Source organism: Gopherus flavomarginatus, chromosome 4 (assembly GCF_025201925.1).
Source record: "Gopherus flavomarginatus isolate rGopFla2 chromosome 4, rGopFla2.mat.asm, whole genome shotgun sequence".
NCBI lineage: Eukaryota > Metazoa > Chordata > Testudines > Testudinidae > Gopherus > Gopherus flavomarginatus.
In genome coordinates, this window is record NC_066620.1 from 125,787,076 (window position 1) to 125,807,872 (window position 20,797).

Genomic DNA, 20,797 nt, shown 5'->3' on the forward strand with positions numbered 1-20,797 from the left:
GAATAGATTGGGGAAAAAAAAAAGACTTGGTTGTAAGCTAGAATGTGACATCTCACAAATTTGAATCAAATGTCTTCATATAATCTTTGCCTGTCGTCTTTGTTCTGTTTGTCTGTGCTTGTGCCTTTAGATTGATCTAATCTCTGCCAAAAAGGACTTGAAAACTTGTCAGTGACCTAGTATTGTACAGTGACTTATACATTTACAGAGCCATATAAATGATGACTCTGTCTTGGATGCTATTTTAAGATTAAACTGTTGTATTTTGTATTACTCCTCTCTTCTCCCCGGAGGGTTTTTCTCTTCCCTGGAAATACTAATAGCTTAAAATCTTCATAATGTGTGAGAGTTCATAATCAGATGTTCCGTGTTATAACAAAGAGAGTTATACATTTGGAAATAGCCTCTGGGGATATGTAAAGAATACTGTACCTGTAGCCATCTGTATGCAATACGGCGTAATTGCATTAAAGAGTTTGAGACAACATAACACGAGAGTTAAGTTTTTATGTAGATTATTCGTGTCACCAAATACAGAAGAAATTACATGAATTTATAGTAACTGGGTTATAATATTAAATGTAATTAGTCTAAAATACTGTTCTAGTTGAGTTGTGATTTTGAGCTGCAAGTCAGGGAGTTCAGTTAGATGAGACTTCATGCTCTTTCACCCTCCATTCTCCTGGATTCCTCACTCTCCTGGGTTTCTCACTCTCCTCTACCTTGTCATTCTTCCCTCCCTTCTCACATCATTCTCCTCTCTACTCACTTGCTTGCATTATGGGAGGGTCGCCTATTACATGATCAGAAAACTGGGAAGTAGAATACATTAATGTGTGAATGTTTGTTTATTTTACCGATATATCGTATGTAACTCAGATACGGGCCTTTTTCATACAGAGGGCAGCGTGTTATCAGTCTGCATGGGTAAAATTGCTAGTTTCCCTACAAAGTTCTTCCAGTTGTAAAAGGGGTTTATAAAGAGAGCTGTCTTTCCTCTATCTACAACTCTGTAAGCTCCATGCTAAAATAAATAAAAGTTATCCTCTCTTGTCTCAATAGTCTTCCCTTTCCCACTCCTCTGTCTTTCTGGTTTTTCTTTCCCTTCATCTGATTTACTATTTATCCATTTTTTCTCCTTCTTATTTATCTTTTAGAGCAGGGGTGGGCAAAATATGGCCTGCGGGCCGGGTCTGGCCCATCAGGGTTTTGGATCTGGCCCTTGGATTACCACTCCTGGAAGCGGCGGCACCACGTCCCTGCGCTCCTGGGGGGAGGGGGTGGCAGAAGGCTCCACGCACTGCCGTTGCCTGCAGACACTGCCCCCCGTATCTCCCATTGGCTGGGAACGGGGAACCATGGCCAATGAGAGTTTAGGGGGAGATACCTGCAGGCAAGGGCAGCGTGGAGCCCTTTGGCACCCCCACCCCCCCACAGGGGCTGCAGGGACATGGTGCCAGCCGGTTCCGGGAGCGGCGCAGGGCCAGGGCAGGCAGGGAGCCTGCCTTAGCCCCGCTGCATGCTGCCGCCACCCTGGAGCCGCTCAAGGTAAGTGGCACCCCACACCGTGAACCACTTCTTCTGCACCCCAATCCCCTGCTTTGAGCCCCCTGCTGCACCCCAGCCCCCTGCCGCACCCTTCCCACGCCCCAACCCCTTGCCCTCAGTCCCTTCCTGCATACCACATCCCCTCCAACACTCCACACTCTCTCCCACACCCCTGCCCCACATTCATGGCCCTGTATGCAAGTTCTCCACCCAGATGTGGCCCTCGGGCCACAAAGTTTGCCCACCTCTGTTTTAGAGTATAAGCCCAGAAGGGATCACCAGATCATCTAGTTGACCTACATTATAGTACAGGCCACTAGCACCTGCACATAAAACCAAACAACCAAAATTAGACCCCAGTATTTTAGCTTGCAGGAAACTAGACTATTCTATTGTGTACCGCAGACAGAGAATAGGAGGGACTGAGATTCAGCAGTGCCTGAGGTCCCTGCAATAGCAGGCAAATGATTAAGTGAGAGAGACCAGATAATCCTGGCAAGTGACTCGTACCCACAAGCTGCAGAAGAAGGCAAAAACCTGCTAAGGACAGTGCCAATCTGACCTGGGGAAAATTCCTTCACAGCCCCGCATATGATGATCCGTTAAACCCTGAGCATATGAACAAGAACCAGTCAGCCAAGCACTGACAGAGAAACTGTTCAGTAGCACCTCATGAACCTGGCCTTTCTCTTCCAGTGTCCCATCTCCAGCTATGGCCATCCCTGATCTTTCAGAGGAAGGAGATTAAAAAAAAAAAAATCCTAATTGAAGAACTGTGGAAGCCTTGTTAAATAAAATAAATGTGTTGAAATAAAAATGTAGTTACCATTGCTGAATGTTTATTGCTTGAAGCCTGCCCTAATGCGTTTTCCAGAGTGCATGAACATAGGGACTTTGCCATGTATTGGTGGTCACCTGACATGCATAAACCACAGTTCCCATGCTTCCTGATCATTTATCCATCATAAGCATAGAAAAACCTTTGAAAGCAGACAGACTACAGCAGCTGAAGTAACACTGTGGCTCAGTAGTGCTTTATTAATGAAGCTAACCACAGAGGTAATCTAAGTAATCCATGTGACTTTTAGTCAATTTCCCTCTTGCCTGATGGTGACTTAATGTAGAAGAATTCTGTTTAGCTCTTCATATATAAATCTATAATGCTTGTCTGCTGCTAATGGTGTAAAGATCAATTGTGTGTGTATGTGAGAGAGAGAGAAAGAGGGGAAGAGAATCATAAAAGGGAGGAACAAAAACTGTAAAAAAAAAAAAAAGACAGCAAATGCAGTAAAAAAGAGGGACTAAATATTTCCTTCCACACACAAAGCTTCAGGAAGGGACTTTGCAGAGATTTCACAGACTCTTTGCAAAGATTTTCCCACATCTCCCTGTTGCGGGCAGTGAGATGAGAAGTCGCTCCCTAACCTGAAGTATGACCAGAGATCCGGGGTAGGTCAGGGCCATCTGCATGTAGACCCTGTACTTCCGCAGCAACTTCAGATCCTAGCAGGCTCTTCCTTCCTCCAGTTTTCTCTTTTAGGAGCTGAATAACTGTGGGCTCCTCCTTGTCTATGGTGGCCATCAGGGACATGCTTGGAAAGGTTATTAAAGCCTAGATCTGTGCTAGCTTCTGCGGAGTGGGTAGGGATGATGGTGGCTTCGAGTACATCTCCTACCCCCTGAAGTGGACCCTGGACTGTCCAAGGAAGGAATAGTGTTGCAGAGGCCTCCAAGTCTACCCTGCTGCATGGGCGAGGGGAAATCTGTGCATAGAGGACCTCTCAATGTACAGCATAAGGGAGGTGGCATGATTTGGCCAAAGGGATCTTATTAAAACTGTCGACAGAGTGTCCCTCCACTCCTCTCTGTTTTGTATACACTTCTGTTTAGAGATGGGGTTTCTCAGAAGAAAAATTTTATGTTCGTTCCTTTTAAAGCTATTATAGAATGTGTATGGGATGGTGTAAATCAATTGTCTGTCTTGTGAATATGAGAGACCTGGTTTCAAAGTCATAAAAGTCAGTTTCCACTAATTGAAGTAATAGCCTATTTCACTGCTCTGATTTCTACAGCTGTTACATATCGGTACATGTGCACTCTCTGTGATTGGTGCTGTACAAACACATTAAAAGACACAGTCCTTGAAGAAGCTTTATAACCAAATTTCTTTATCCTGCAATATGATCAGCACCTTCAAATTCAGTTGAGATCTGTAGGAATTGAGGACTGTTATTAACCTGCAGCGTTTGATTCTATTATAGCTAATACATCTATCCTTTTTGTTGTTTTACAAGGTCATATTTTGCTATGTGTAAGACATTTTGCTCCTGATTGTGCTGAAGTTAATGGAAGTTTTGCCACTCATTGCATTGTGAGTTTGACCAGGTCTATAAATCATAATAGATGTCTGCCAGTGAGTTATAAGGAAACAATTAACGGAATATAGGGTTTCTGGTGCCATAGTAAACCACAAGAGCTTTTCTCTTGCGGTCTGGGATCCCACCGGAATCCTGCAATGGATTGTTTATAAAGTTGCATTAATATTCTATATGGATCTGCCATTGCTTCTTCACCAAATTGGCATTTAGTGTTGTGCAGAAATGTACTGTTTCCATAGTTGGAAGTGAAGTAGTGCTTCCCTAATAATTTTCAACCCCCTTTAATTTGAGAGGAATAAACAATATCTTATCAGTTTTGAGGCAAATTGCAAGTTGCTTGGAACACTGTTTTACTGACTTGCTAACCTTTTTTGGCTTTAGAATAATATTAATCTGTTTTATCTATGAACGGTGTTTTTATAGACATTTCTCACACCTGAAAAGTTATGCACACCTGTTCTGAAGTATACTTAGAAGGGCACAGGTCTTATTGTATTTCTTTTTGTATATTTTCTTAACTTGCACATGTAATCTGTTAATTTATATGACTGCTCTTGTTGAATGAGCTCTACTTCTGCACACCTCCTTAGGAACAAGATAAGAACTTCTCTGCTGAAATCCTGTCACCTTAAAAGACATGTAGGAGGGGAGCTCACAACTTGCAGACTATAAATATATGTAGGAGAGGCTTCTCCATGGTTGCTGACCATCTAAGACCTGTAGGATAGGAGATACCTGCCAGTACCTTTCTGAAGATGTGCTTATTTCCTGCTTGCCTTATTTGAAGTGGAGTTCTTAACCTTCAGTCCTCAAACTGTGCATGTTGGGAGCTCTGCTATTACGAATGTTTTAAACTGCACAGGCCAGTTTTAGTGCAGTATTGGCCGCTTGATGGTATTGATAGTATTGTCAGCAAAAACTGGAAACAGCGACTCTGTACATGTAACATAAATATTACGGTGAAAAAGTGGACATTCCCAAACGAATCTTATTTAAAGAAAAGTTTTTTGAATGCTGATTCCACTACCTCGTTGTGCAAGAACCAAAGAAGCAGCAATCTTTTCTAAAACAAAAATCCACATACAAATAGTTTCTAGAACCTGAAACATCAGTAAAGCTGGAAATGAGTAGTTAAGATATTTAGCTAATCTCACACTGCCATCCCAACTTGGTCACTTATGCTACAAACCAGCTGCATCATCCGTCCAAGCTTAATTTTATATGGTTTCTCTTTCTGTTTCTCTATAGAAAGACTTGTAACAAATTATACTGCATAGTGTATTTTTGGATAGACGACGAGCATAGAAAGAACCTGCTCCCAGGACATTCAGTCTTTTCTTAACAGCAGCAGAAAACCCTCTACATAGAAATGCTATACAGCCAAATGCAAGCAGTTCTCCTGGTGTTAGCAGCACTGCTTATCTCTTGAGACCTTGGGAAATCCCATTCATCCTGGAATATCTTCTTTCAGACAGACCCAAAGTCTTCAATCAGTTCTGTAAGATACACTGGGCAGCTATTGATGCGTTCCATCTCTCTGTTGAGGGCTGCTCAGTCTTTACCCATCCCATGACTATGAAGCTCTGGAAGGACATCAGAAGGAGATACCCTCCAGTTTCTAAATTGATCCGTATCTGAACCTTGTCCCCTCTGCACTCATGAGGCTATTGTTTGGCTTCCTGTTCTCACCTACACCTCTCTAGGAAGGTGGCCTTCCTTAAGGTTATGACCTTCATTAGGAGGCTAGGCAGGTTGGGGCAAATCCACTAGGCGCAGGCTTTCATAGAGACAAAGTCTCTTTGAGACTGCATCCCGAATTAATCCCCAAGGTGTCTTCTGAATTTCACCTTAACCAGATTGGTTCGCTTCTCAGTTTTCTACTCAAGACCCCACCTTAGCACTAAAAAAATCAAGCTTAATTCTCTGGATGTACCTTGGCCTTCTGTTTGTGCCAGACAAGACTCTTTACAAAGTCTCTGAGATTATTTGTCGCTATTGCTGAAAGAATAAAGAGAGGAGCTATATCTTTGGCCTGGTCTACACTACACATTTAAACTGATTTTAGCAGTGTTAAACCGATTTAACACTATACCCGTCCACACTACAAGGCCCTTTATATCGATATAAAGGGCTCTTTAAATCGGTTTCTGTACTCCTCCCCAACAAGAGGAGTAGCGCTAAAATCGGTATTACCATTTCGGATTAAGGTTAGTGTGGCTGCAAATGAACGGTATTGGCCTCCGGGCGGTATCCCACAGTGCACCATTGTGACTGCTCTGGACAGCAATCCGAACTCGGATGCACTGGCCAGGTAAACGGGAAGAACCCCACGAACTTTTGAATTTCATTTCCTGTTTGCCCAGCGTGGAGCTCTGATCAGCACGAGTGGCCATGCAGTCCCAAATCCAAAAAGAGCTCCAGCATGGACCCTATGGGAGATACTGGATCTGATTGCTGTATGGGGAGACGAATCTGTTCTATCAGAGCTCCGTTACAGAGGATGAAATGCCAAAGCATTTGAAAAAAATCTCCAGGCCATGATAGAGTCCACAGCACAGTGCTGTGTGACAAGTGTAACGGAAAGCCAAAGAATCAAATGGATGCTCATGGAGAGAGGGAGGGAGTACTGAGGACTCCAGCTATCCCACAGTCCCCAGCAGTCTCCGAAAAGTATTTGCATTCTTGGCTGAGCTCCCAATGCCTATAGGGTCAAACACATTGTTGAGGGCGGCTCAGGGTATAGCTCGTCAATGTACCCCCTCCTCCTCCGTGAAAGAAAAGGGAAAAAAATCGTTTCTTGACTTCTGTTTTTTCCAGTGTCACCCTATGTCTACTGAATGCTGCTGGTAGACGCGATGCTGTGGCAGTGAAGAGCAGTATCCACTCCTCTCCCCTCCCTGGTGGCAGACGGTACAATATGACTGCTATCCGTCGTCATAATCAGCCCGTGAGTGCTCCTGGCTGGCCTCAGGTGAGGCTGGGCGGGGTATCTGGGTAAAAATAGGAATGATTCCCGGTCATTCCCAGTAGATGGTACAGAATGACTGACTGGTAACTGTCCTCATCATAGCAACTGGGGGCTGAGCTCCATCAGCCCCCTCCCTTTCATGTGTAAAGAAAAGATTCTGTACTACCAGGACTATCATAGCAGGGGGATGCTGGGCTCCTCTCCCCGGCACAGCTTAATGTCCTGCCTGGACTATCATAGCAGCTGGAGGCTGCATCCCCCCCATTTTATCTCAGTAACAAGTCAGTGTTTTATTCCTGCATTCTTTATTACTTCATGACACAAATGGGGGGGACACTGCCACGGTAGCCCAGGAAGGTTTGGGGACGAGGGAAGCAACGGGTGGGGTTGCTGCGGGGACACTCCCTAGAATGCGATGCAGCTCATCATTTCTGCGGGATCTGACATGGAGCGGATGTGCTTTCTGTTTCTCTGATACACCAGTTCTCTAGTACACTTGCCCCATATTCTAGGCAGGACTGACTCTATTTTTAGATACCATATGGGTCATTCCCATTTTTGTCTTTGCGCCCCTGGCCGACCTCAGCCAGGGGCACCCATGACAGCAGCAGACGGTACATAACGACAGATAACCGTCATCTCATTGCCAATTTACAATGGCGCAGCAGATGGTACAGAACGACTGATAACCCTCTCTGCTATCATGCAAAGGCAAATGAATGCTGCTGTGTAGCGCTGCAGTATCGCCTCTGTCAGCGGCATCCAGTACACATACGGTGACAGAAAAAAAAAAAAAAAAGCTGAACGGGCTCCATGGTTGCCGTGCTATGGCGTCCGCCAGGGCAATCCAGAGAAAAAGGGCGTGAAATGATTGTCTGCCGTTGCTTTCCCGGATGAAGGAATGAGTGACGACATTTACCCAGAACCACCCGCGACAATGATTTTTGCCCCATCAGGCGCTGGGATCTCAACCCAGAATTCCAAGGGGCGGGGGCGACTGCGGGAAGTATGGGATAGCTATGGAATAGCCACTCACAGTGCAACGCTCCAGAAGTCGACGCTAGCCTCGGACCATGGACGCACACCACCGAATTAATGTGCTTAGTGTGGCCGCGTGCACTCGACTTTTATGCAATCTATTTTACAAAACCGGTTTCTGTAAAATCGGAATAATCCCGTAGTGTAGACGTACCCTTAGAGCAGCTGCTTGGGGTTCTTTACCCACCTTCGCCAAGCATTATGCTGTGGTTCAAACTTCAGCTTCAGATGCTTCATTCGGCTCAGGTATCCTCTGCTGTGTAGTACAGAGTGCTTCCTCGCACCCTTCTCCTCAATGAGCACTGCTTGGGAGTGACCCACAGGAATGAAGAAGAAAGGAAGGTTGTTTACCTTTTCCTAGTAACTGGAATTCTTCAAGATATGTAGTGCCTGTGGATGTCCATGATCCTCCTTCCTTCCCTGCTGCTTGGGTCCTCTTTGGATTCATGGTAGAGTAGGGACTAGAGAGGTGATTGACAGTTGGTCTGCACTGCCCTTTGTGCCCTCTATTGGGAGGAGGAGGAGGAACAGATCAATGGACGCTGCTCTTGAAGTGTTTCCGGTTTCGGGCTCACGGAGCACATGTGCATCCCCAGTGAATACCCTTAAGGATCACACATCTTGAATTCCAGTTACCATAAGGTAAGTAATCTTCCTTTCTTTGTAACCATTCATTGTTCCTCTACGGGAGTATTCGAATGGAAAGTCAGTCCAGCTATCGTATTTACAGTCCAATTTATAAAGCAAATGAACTTTTAAAGAAAGACTAGCTGACAGTGATTAGGTGTAGTCATGTTTAATTTTAACATAGCAAGATTTCTCTTAAACTGACAAAGAATGTTAAAAGTAATGTTGGCTGTCCATGCTGACTCATTTCTGGTCACAGTTTTGAAATTTCTGTGTCAAAAGCAGTGTCAAGGACAGAATCTGGCATTCTGTAGTTACAATATAATTTACCAATTTCAATATCTTACCAATTTCATAACAAGAGTGGAAGACTAGCTGTTGCTTATAGTTTAGCATCTAAGTTCATTAACTCCTTTATTGTTCTTATTGTAAAAGCATGTTTTTATCAAACTCACTAAACTGGGATTCTAAAACCCTCTTTGTGAAGGTTATTCTGTTATATAAATGTATAAATTTGTGCACAATTATATTAAAATCTACACCTGCTGCTAAAATAAAGTGCTGATGCAGCCGAAAAGCTAGCTAGCTGTCTGTCACCAGTATCTGAACTCTCTCTCTGTGATGCTTTCTGTAGAAATGTTAAATTTTATACAAAAAGCAATGAATGTTGAGATAATCTGTCTCAATAAATATTAGTCCACTTCTGCCTCTGTATGCACTTTGCTGTCTACTGATTTTATATTTAAAATTATTTTTATATTATATATAAACAATCATGGTGGTAAGACAGCATCTTATCTTTCATTTATTTTGACTGTCCAGCCTTAAAGAGCAATAATTAACAGCTCTTGATAAACTAAGTCTATTCCAGACGTATTCAGAATTCTGGGAGTGTTTGTTTATTTTGCTCGTTGGAAGAAATTGCTCCCTAATCTGACCATAATTCTAATCTTTTTGGAACAGATTTTTAGAACACTCATTTGTAAATCACATCATCTTCACGAGATAAAACTGGTCAAACGGTAAAATATTGCATTAATTTCTAACTGGTGTGATACTTGCTGGCATTGTGTGTGTCTCACCCTCCTCCCCCAGTTAGGCAAGACTGGCATTCTATGCTGATTGCCTGGTTTTAAGATAAGAACAGCAGGGTAAGACAGGTGCACTGGCAGAGCAGTGTGGGGGAAGCTTGCATATCATCTGCCCATGTTAAGCTTGGCTCAGTTACATTAGTCCCTCACTTTTACATATATCACACATTCACAAAGTAGAGTTGAAGAGGACTTGTGGGATATGAGAAAGTTTATGTGATGATTGCCATGTAATTTTATTTTAAATACTCTAAGCTAATGAATTTTAAATAATGAACTGAATTAATTCAGCCCGCAAGGTTTTTTTTTGTTTTCTGTTTTTTGCTTTCTTAACTGCCTTATTAGTTTAGAATTGGGGCTTTGTATCTTTACACTTTAAATTTGCATTGGTTACAATTTAACTTTCAGCTCTTGAGACACACTTTTTCTAGGGACTTAATTTAATAAACTAGAGTGTCTTATTGCATTCTGCTTTTTTAAAACAGTGTATGCCAATGGAGTAAATTAAATATGAAAAGCTACCACATGTGTACAATAGTTACTCTGCAGAATGGTTTTCATCTGCAAAATGCACCAATGGGACAGTAAGATAAAATAGTAATTTTGATTTTTTTTCATGACTAAGGCTCTTTTTTTTGTTTTCAGTTTTTACTGATTTTTACCAAAAAATTAAAGCCTGGGTTTAACAAAAACTGTTACTTTGGTTTCTATTTTTTATTTATTTTTCCCTAATTTTGAATCACTCAAATACATTAGTGACCATATTATAACTTAAATTTAACATCCCTGTGGTATGGAAAACACCACAGCAGCCCACCCTGGTAGCATTTAATTTCAGAAAGGGGGACTACACAAAAATGAGTTATTTAAACAGAAATTAAAAGATTCAGTACCAAAAGTGAAATCCCTGCAAGCTGCTTGGGCACTTTTTTTAAAGACACCGTAATAGAGGCTGCTCAAATTAAATGTATACCCAAAATTAAAAAACATAGTAAGAGAGCCACAAAAAGAGCCACTGTAGCTAAATAACAAAGTAAAAGAAGCAGTCAGAGGCAAAAAGGCATTCTTTTAAAAGTAGAAGCTAAATCCTAATAGAAAAGAGCATAAACTCTGGCATGTGAAGTATAAAGATATAATTAGGAAGGCCAAAAAAGAATATCAAGAACAGCTAGCCAAAGACTCCAAAAAGTAATAGCAAACATTTTTTATGTATGCAGAAGCCAGAAGCATGCTGAACAACCAGTGGGGCCACTAGACGATCGAGATGTTAAAGGAGCACTCAAAGACGATAAGGCCACTACAGAGAAACTAAATGAATTCTTTGCATCGGTCTTCATGGCTGAGGATGTGAGGGAGATTCCCAAACCTGAGCCATTCTTTTTAGCAGCAAAGAGTCCTGTGGCACCTTATAGACTAACAGACGTTTTGGAGCATGAGCTTTTGTGGGTGAATACCCACTTTGTCAGATGTGACATATCTGAGGAACTGTCCCAGATTGAGGTGTCATTAGAGTAGGTTTTGGAACATACTGATAAGTTAAACAGTGATAAGTCACCAGGACTAGATAGTATTCGCCCAAGAGTTCTGAAAGAACTCAAATGTGAAATTGCAGAATTACTAACTGGTTTGTAACCTGTCATTTAAATCAGCTTCTGTACCAAATGACTGGAGGACAGCCAATGTGGCACCAATTTTTAAAAAGGGATCCAGAAGCGATCCTGACAGTTACAGGTTGGTAAGCCTGACTTCAGTACTGAGCAAACTGGTTGAAACTATAGTAAAGAACAGAATTGTCAGACACATAGATGAGCATAATTTGTTGGGTAAGAGTCAATGTGGTTTTTGGCGATGCATGATTTCCCTTTACAATTTACTAGAATTCTTTGAGGGGATCAACAAGCATGTGGACAAGGGAGTTCTAATGGATATAGTGTACTTAGATTTTCTGAAAGCCTTTAACAAGGTCCCTCACCAAAGGCTCTTAAGCAAAGTAAGCTGTCATAGGATAAGAGGGAAGGTCCTTTCATGGATCGGTAGCTGGTTAAAAGATAAGAAACAAAGGGTACGAATAAATGGTCAGTTTTCAGAATGGAGAGAGGTAAATAGTGGTGTCCCCCAGGGGTCTGTACTGGGACCACTATTATTCAACATATTTATAAATGATCTGGAAAAAGGAGTAAACAGTGAGTTGGCAAAATTTGCAGATGATACAAAACTACTCAAAATAGTGAAGTCCAAAGCAGACTGCAAAGAGTTACAAAGGGATCTCTCAAAACTGGGTGACTAGACAACAAAATGACAGATGAAATTCAGTGTTGATGAATGCAAAGTAATGCACATGGGATTGTTTTCCAAACTACACATATAAAATGATGGGGTCTAAATTAGTTGTTACCACTCGAGAGAGATCTTGGAGTTACTGTGGATAGTTCTCTGAAAACATCCACTCAATGTGCAGTGGTAGTCAAAAAAGCTAAAAGAATGTCGGGAATCATTAAGAAAGGGATAGATGATAACAGAAAATATCAGACTGCCTCTATATAAATCCATTGTAGGCCCACATTTTGAATATTGCATGCAGATGTGGTTGCCCCATGTAAAAAAAGATACATTGGAAAAGGTTCAGAAAAGGGCAGCAAAAAATAATCAGGGGTATGGAACAGTTTCTGTATGAGGAGAGATTAATAAGATCTGGACTTTTCAGCTTGGAAAAGAGGTGATGAAGCGGTAATATGATAGGACTAGAAAATCATGACTGGTGTGAAGAAAGTAAATAAGGAAGTGTTATTTACTCCTTCTCATAACACAAGAATTAGGGGTCTCCAGGTGAAATTAATAGGCAGTAAGTTTAAAACAAACAAAAAGAAGTATTTCTTCACACAATGCACAATCAACTTGTGTAGCTCTTTGCCAGAAGATGTTGTGAAGGCCAAGACTTTAACAGTGTTCAAAAAAGAACTGGATAAATTAATGAAGGATAAGTCCATCCGTGGTCATTAGCCAGGATGGGTAAGGATGGGGTCCCTAGCCTCTTTGCCAGAAGCTGGGAATGGGCGATGAGATTGATTACCTGTTCTGTTCATTCCCTCTGGGGCACCTGGCATTGGCCACTGTTGGAAGACAGGATACTGGGCTAGATGGACCTTTGGTCTGACCCAGTATGGCTGTTAGGAAAATACTGATTAAGAAAATCCAATCCGTTACCTTAGGTAGCTGTTAGTTAATAATCAGTCTAAATGTAAATGCAAGGATGTCTGTGAAAGCAAGACAATAGTAGAAAATGTGTATACCCACACACATGCATGCATAGTTATATGTGCTGTTTATGTACAGTTCATGCAATGAATTGCATCATTAAACTTCTTTTTACTTTCACTACACTTAGGTTTTCTATTGTTGCTTTTTTCTGTCATCCCGTCCCCCTCTATCAACCCCAATATTTACTCACAAAACTGTGGGAGATGATTTTTTGCACCAATTTTCATCCATTTAAAAATTTTGAAATGGAAACATTGATAAATTCCCAGATAAGGTAAACAAAAATGTAGGGCCTTGTTTATGGCACATCTAAAGGCTTAGTCACCTGGAATTACATGATTTAGATGTGGTGCATTCTTTAGTGGCCAGACTGTACCTGGCCCCTGCTATGGTATGTAAAGAAAAAGGAAACTTTCTTCCCTTCATCCCCCATCTTGTGTCTCCTGCAAGTAGGCCAACTGCAGTTGCAATCACTGGGCATGTCCAGGGCGGGAAAATATGTGGTGGTGGTGGTACTGGTTTTAAAATGTGAACATGTTTAAAAACATCATCTTTCTAATCCTAGATGACCTTTGAATGTAGAGATTGCTTCTTATATAAGCTTTGCATTGGGCATGAAGTTTGTGTGTACTTAGTTTATGACTGGGATTTTTCCTCAGTGCATATGTTTTTGTGTGTTAAAGGCTGCAATATCAACAAGAAACTTTTTGTATTACTTTTTTTGGTATTTGTATCTCTTTTCTGTGCTTCTGCTTTATTAAAAGAGGAAATAAAATGCAAATCTTTAACAAGATGTTAATTATCTCTCAAGCTAACTAAGTCAAAGACATCTCTGACTGAAGTCTGCCTTAGGCCAACATTCTTCTTTTGCTTGGAATAGTCATGAGCAGCAAGAGATATGGGCAGTGTAGTGAATTGCTGTGAACAAGGCTGAAGGAAGGATATAATAGCAGTTCTCCCAATCACTGCAGTGAGGATGTTTTGTGGCTGTCTGGGGGACAGGACATATATGTAGTGGTTTGGGTGGGCAGAGGTGTTTGACTGAGGAGGTGTTTGGGGGAAAGACAGAAAATGTAAAGGAAAAGGGTACAGAACACTATGGTGAAAGAGAAGGAAATGACAGACTCTGACAATAGTATAGGCAACATATGCAAACCCCTAGGGGTACACAGAGGTCTTCTGGGGGGTGCATCAACTCATCTAAATATTTGCCTTGTTTTATAACGGGCTACATAAAAAGCACTAGTGAAGTCAGTACACACTAAAATTTCATACAGACGACTTGTTCATACTGCTCTATATACTGTACACTGACGTGTAAGTACTGTGCAATATTTATATTCCAGTTCATTTATTTTATATGGCCAAAATGAGACTGTAAGCAATTTTTTCAGTAGTAGTGTACTGTAACACTTTTTTGTATTTTTGTCTGATTTTGTAAGCAAGTAGTTTTTAAGTGAGGTGAAACCTGGGGGTGATACACAAAACAAATCAGACTCCTGAAAGGGGTACAGTAGTCTGGAAAGGCTGAGCCATGCCTTAAATTGCAGGAGGTAGGGCATTTTAGAGGCATGGTGGTATACGTGTTTTTGCCATGGCTAGTAGGCTTGTTAGATGGGTATATTTTTCGAGTCCTGTCAGAAACTATCAGTTCCTTAGCTACATTCTCGTCTCGGTGAACAGCTATTGGGGTGTTGTAATGAACTCAAATTGTCAAATGACCTGAAAATACCTGCGTGTGGCATGTGAGAATGGTTACTGAATGTGTGACTAACCTTTGAGAATCACTTGCTATTGAAAGTATGATGTGCAGTTAACTGTTAGATAAGCGTATAACAAGACTACTTCTCAGTTTTTTAATATCTGACTTCTTATTAGATGTACAAATCTGATTGTCAATATTCTACTTGAAAATATGCTTAAGTAGACTATGTTGGTTACTGAAAGTTGCTTTTGGATGGACCTCTGGTTAGCATATCAGGTATGCATGTGATCATCCTTATAAAATGTATACTCTGGGGACTAATTGCAAGCATGGTCACGTACTCTGCATAATCTATGTTTCATAGTTCTGCAGAACTGTGCTTTAGAATCCAGTCTTCGTTTCTTTAAAAAAGAACATCTTAGATCCTGTGATTGTGAAAGAAACTTTCCAAATGTAAACTGAGTATAACCAGTGCAATGATATTTTCCTGAGCCTATAGCCAGCTGGAAATGATAGTTTTGAGAGATGTGAGCTGCCCCATTTATCTCTCTCTTTTTAAACTTTGAAACCTAATGTTGACCAGTGAGATGTCAGTGTTAAGTGTTCCAATACTGATTTCATTCTTAGAAAAATGTTCAAGCAGTGTGATTATCTTACAACTTGAAACTAATGTACCTTCCTTGCATTCAAGTACCTAAAGCTTCCACCACCATCTACCCAGCTTCCATCTTCTCCTCCTATGGCTTCCTCAGTGCAACACAGTTCTGCGGCGTGTTGATGAGTGAATTTAAGACAGGCAACATACAGTCATTTTAAATATCTTGCTACAATCAGTGCAGTTTTGTTTTGTTCATGTTCAAATTTAAATCAGTAAAAGGAGTGTATTTTTATGTTTACCTGAAATGGCTGGGGAATTTCTAGTCTGCTACTTTGGAGTGCCACAGTAACTGTTGCTACAGAAGCATTTTAGGCCAACCTTGCCATAGAGTACACAGAGCCCTGATTGTAACCTTATTCATAACCAGATAGTCACTGTTGACTTTGCTGGTCTGTATCTGGAATGACAGACTTCTGACTTCCTTCTCTGTAGGCCCAGATTACTCCTCTGCGGGATGGTTATCTGGTACTGAATCGCTGTGGCAGGCCTCAGCCATTCCATCGAGCAGCCGAAGTAACCATATCAGAAGACACAGTATAGCTTCTGACAGCGGGGACACAGGCATTGGTACCTCCTGTTCTGATAGTGTGGAAGGTGAGTGAAGATTCTTAAATTCTGAAGTTAATCAGTCTTCGTGAGAGAAAGAGATGAACTAAGAAGTTTTAAAGGCCAACTGTATTTTAAAATACTTATTTCTCCAATATTGTTAAAGAACATGAAATTGCCAATTTTTTATGATGGGTTGAGAAATTGTTTTGGTTAAATCTGTTTAACTTGCATTGTATGGGCCTTAACTTCTCTGGTATCACAAGGTTATCTTCTGTTGTGTGAGAGTAAAGATAGTTAAAACACAGAACTGGGAAAAAAGATGGAGAAAGGTCTTGTCCTCTTTTGCCTTCTGTTCAGGGGACTACAAATTGCATTTTATTATGAGGCATCTCATGAACTGGCAAAATTCAATTTTAAGATTATCCAAAAGTATCTAGAGAGGGATAAAACTAAGTTTGAGTGATATCGTATCCCCAAGATTTCTCAAATTTGCTCCTATCGCAGATGATGTATAAGGGATTTAGCCACTACAACAGGAGTATTCCTATCCCCCTGCATGGAGGGCTCTCCCTGGAGTTCAGAACTGCACCAGGGCAGTGAATGGGACAAGAATGGGTTAAGCCTGTGTTGAGCAGTAATAGGCCACAGAGATGCATGATCCTCTTTTTCCTCCAGCAGGGTTCTCTAGGGTAAAGTAATGCAGGTTGGGGCTATGTTACTTTTTTCTGCAGGGCCTTTCTGTGCATGGATCTCTTTAAAAGGAATCCTGGGACCACTGCAGCCCAGGAGAAGGGAGATAGCATGTGTCATAGTATAATTCCCAAATCTGGATCTTAGCGTCCAAAACATGGGTACTAGCATGAATTCCCTTAAGCTTAATTACCAGCTTAGATCCTGTACTGTTGCCACCAATCAGGACTTAGAGTAGAGCGCCTGATAGACTCTGGTCTCCCCCAAAACCTTCCCTGGGGGCCCCAAGGCCCAAATTCCTTGAGTCTCACAACAAAGGGGAATAAACCATTTCCCTTCCCCCTCCTTTCTTCCTCCCACCTCTTTCCCGCCCTGGGTACATTAGGAGATCACCGTGATTCAACTCCTTGAATCTAAAACAGAGATTCGCCCTTCCCCTCCCTTCTCCTTCCCTGTTAAGTACAGACTCAATTCCCTTGAGCCTCAACAAGGGGAAAAAAATCAGACAGGTCTTAAAAGCAAAACTTTTAATTAAAAAAAATAAAAAATAAAAGGTCTATCTCTGCAATTTAGATGGTAAAAAGTTACAGGGTCTTTAGCGTATAGACAATAGAAAGAAAGCTTTCTCCAGCAGAAATAGAATTTAAAATACTTTCACCCAAATACACATTAAAACTCTACCAGCCAGATACACAGTTGCAAATACAGAAAAACAGTTAAAAAGACTAAACTGTCTTTCTACTTTTGTACTTACAAAATTGGAACAGAAGATTAGAGAGCCTGTAGGTATGTGTGGTCACTCTCAGAGCCTAGAGAGAACAAAGCAAAACCCAAAAACTACAAACAAAGGCTTCCCTCCACTGAGATTTGAAAGTATCTTGTTTCCTGATTGGTCCTCTGGTCAGGTGTTTTTTTGGTTCCCTGTTTGTTAACCCTTTACAGGTAAAAGAGACATTAACCCTTAGCTATCTGTTTGACAGCATGGGAGTCCCAATGCCAGTGTAGAGGCACAGGTCTCTGTATGAACGCTCCTGACCTCCTGATGATGGCCTAGGATCCTCAGGTTTTGAGGCTGTAATGCCTTGTTGCAAAGGGGGGCAGTCCTTGCCTACCCATCCCAGTACCCAGCATGCTGATTGCAGACGAGCTCTGAAAAAGAATCCTCTCTGTCTCCTTATTCCTGTCCTGTGTTTAGCTGTGAGAAGGGGTAATCTGGTGCTATATTAAGAGACTCGGAAGCGAGGACTGTTGTACAAAGACGACATGTTCTCTGGCTAATTGTGATGGATTTGTACTCTGATCAGTGTGAGTTCTTAACTCGGCTTTGTGTCAGAGCTTGTTGGAGAAATCCTCTGTAATAATTGGGCCTATGTATTTACCCTAATTGTCCGCTCAACTGTAAAAAGTAAGTAAAAGTTTCTAAAAGGTCACAACAGCTATTAATGGGGGAAAGTACAAAAGAGGCAAAGATTAAATTAGTCAAAATAAAAAGGCTGATTAATGTAATTTCAAGAACTGTGTAAAAATTCTGCCTGGTAAGCAGGACAGTGTAAAACCAAAAATCAGTAAACTGAAGTTGATTTGTTTAAAAACTAGGCCAAATTTGTAAACAAAATAATAAAAGGATTAGCTATTTCACCCATCATTCCCTTTTGAGTTCCTTTAAAGAAAGATTTTTTTTTTTGAGGGTGGGGAATTGGCTACTGGAGTGAGCTTCACCATTATGGCTGCTGCTACTCCCAGCATCTCCTGGGACCCCAAGCATTTGTCATCTTGATACTAAAAGATGTCCTGACAAGAGAGGGACACAATTGACATCTCCAGCTCTGCCAAACACCTCCGGGGATGTGAGACTTTTTGTATCTATATTACCCATCTGAGTGTGTTCTTCTCCTTCCTCACCTTAGTTCTTCTTTCTATCCCTCACCTTTTTCCTTTTGTCTAATAATAGTCCAGCTTAGCTGGGCAAGACTGTATTTTTCAACACTACTATGTCTGTGACCAAGAAAAGGCAACTGAAAGTAATACTCTAAATAGCTGAATGCTGGTACAAGTTTTCCAGGTCTCAGAATGGCTAATAAGACTATGTGCTGTGTTGTGTTTCTCCAGCAGTGAGGTTGCAAGTGAAAGTCAGCACCAGCAACAGAAGCTGCATTTTCTATCTCTTTCTTTTCTCTCCCTTTTTGTGTGGGTGTTTGTCTTGTTTATCTTGTAAAAAACAAAATCCAACTCTAACAACAGAAATGACAGCTCCAGCTGATCTACTAATTTCTTCTCCCACCTCCTCCCCCAAAATAATGACCATTTTTAGTATCCTCTAAAAAATCCTCTAAAAACCTGTCGGGGGGGGGGGGAGGGGAAGGGGGAGTGTCTTCTAAAAACTCACTGCACCTTAAAAAAAGTAAACAAAAATGTTAAGATGAAAGCCTTATGAAGTACTTGACATTTCAAATGCTTTAACTGTTTTATTTTTTCCTTTTTCTGTATTTTTTGATAAAAGGTTAAAGTAATGTTTAATGGCGTGTTTGCCATGGTACTAAGCAAGCTAAGCTCTCCGTATTCCAAATCTTGTTTAGCTCTGTTTAAGCTTAAGCAGTAATTGGGTCTTGTTCACTCCTTTAACCTTTGAGCCTATATATTCCATCTAAATTAATACACCTGCTTTCTTCTTTTTCCAAATACTTATTTATAAAATATAGTAGGATTTAAGTAAAACAGATTATTCATTAGCTAGTTTATGAAGAAATATATTTCAGAAAAAAAATCAAGAATATAGATGTGCAGTACTGGGATTTTATTTTTTTGTTTGCTTTTTCAAATCTTGTTTATTGATTCTTGCAAATATAATGTTTTAACAGACAACTAGGTTGCTGTAGTACTGAAATAATGCTTAGTTATGCATCATTAGGGTCCTAGCCACACCCTTTACTCAGGCAAAGCTCCCTTGAAATTCTATGTGAGCCTTGCCTGAGTAAAATGTGTGGATGGAGTCCAGAAGTATTACTGGCCCATAAGACCAGAAGAAGAGCTATGTGTATGCTCGAAAGCATATGTCTCTAATCAATAGAAGTTGGTCCAGTAAAAGGTATTACCTCACCCGCCTTAGCCCATAATTTGCTCTCTGATTTGCCCATTGGATTTCTGTTTCCTTATGTGCAGATCCAAGCATTGCAGAATAGTGAGTTAAGATCCAGGCCTGGATAAAAGCACTTTTTTTTCTCTTTCTTGATGGCTTCCCCATTTGAGGGGTGGATGGGAAAGAGGGGATAAAAAAGCAACTACTGTAAAACTTGATTTAGGGGATATTATCACTTTAAGAGCTACCTTATATCTCTATGGTTTTGACCTACTATTACAAGAAACATCTCTTATTTTCAGTTACAGCAATCACATAACATCTCTATATTTTTTTGAGTTTGTATATTTTGTACATTTGGTGATGCTTTACATACAGTCAGTTTCACTGTTTCCCTTAGTCCCCTGGCTTGTTAGCTGTTTGAAAACTTGCATAACAGAGCAGAGGAAAACAGGAAAAATGTGGTTGTAAAATACAAGTTGGCAGGAGGACTGAGGGGATAGGTAGTATCTGAATTTACTACTTTATAGCTGACTAAATTTAAAGTTGACTGTTTTTCAGGAACAAATTAGAATAGCTGATGCAATTTCGATAGGATTGCCAAGGCTGGCTTGTAGTTATAGACTCTCTGTTCTGCCATCTGTTTTCAATGTGGGTGCTAGGGAGATAGCCCTTAGGGAACAGGCTCTGCAGAAAAGATATTTTGACAACTCAGCAAATCATTACAACTTCTAGCAATTGAAGACTGAAATGTGAGTTTGTCACATTGCTTTTTCTGACCGACTAACAGATAATCTATTCTTAATTTTAGAATTACAAAAATGCATGTTGTTAATTTTAACACTATTCTTGATTTTTTTTGTAAACAAAAGGTTTATTCAGTTGTTCAGAGCTGTAGTTATTAGTAAATGCAATAATATGTTGTCTGATGCAAAGAATGAAATTCAGGTCACTGGGTATGTTTAAGATGGTCTGGTTTTCTCTTTTACTATTGCATTTTAATAATTTCTTTAAAAGATGGTAGCATAAAATTTAAATATTTATTTGAACTATTTCAGGAGCATTCTTCTTTCATTCTGGAATTGTAGAGTTTAAAGGGATAGTCTCAAGTAATTTTTTTAGAGTAGGAATTAAAATTTTCAGATGGGGGGCAGAAAGAGGTTTTTATAATGCCCAAGAGGAAGGGAAAATATCACTTAAAGTGTAATTGT

At 40.7% G+C, this 20,797-nt stretch overlaps 1 protein-coding gene across 2 annotated transcripts in view; it reads left to right on the plus strand.

Annotated features, from left to right (window-relative positions):
• Window positions 1–20,797, plus strand: part of CEP85L (centrosomal protein 85 like) — a 175,103-nt gene that overhangs the window by 12,782 nt on the left and 141,524 nt on the right. The window contains exon 2 of one of the 2 annotated variants that reach the window (XM_050949566.1): window positions 15,704–15,865. The exons of the other annotated variant lie outside the window; for it this stretch is intronic. Within the exon in view, the coding sequence (XP_050805523.1) occupies window positions 15,704–15,865 (162 nt within the window). The remainder of the gene's footprint in view (window positions 1–15,703; window positions 15,866–20,797) is intronic. 2 annotated transcript variants of the gene reach the window in all.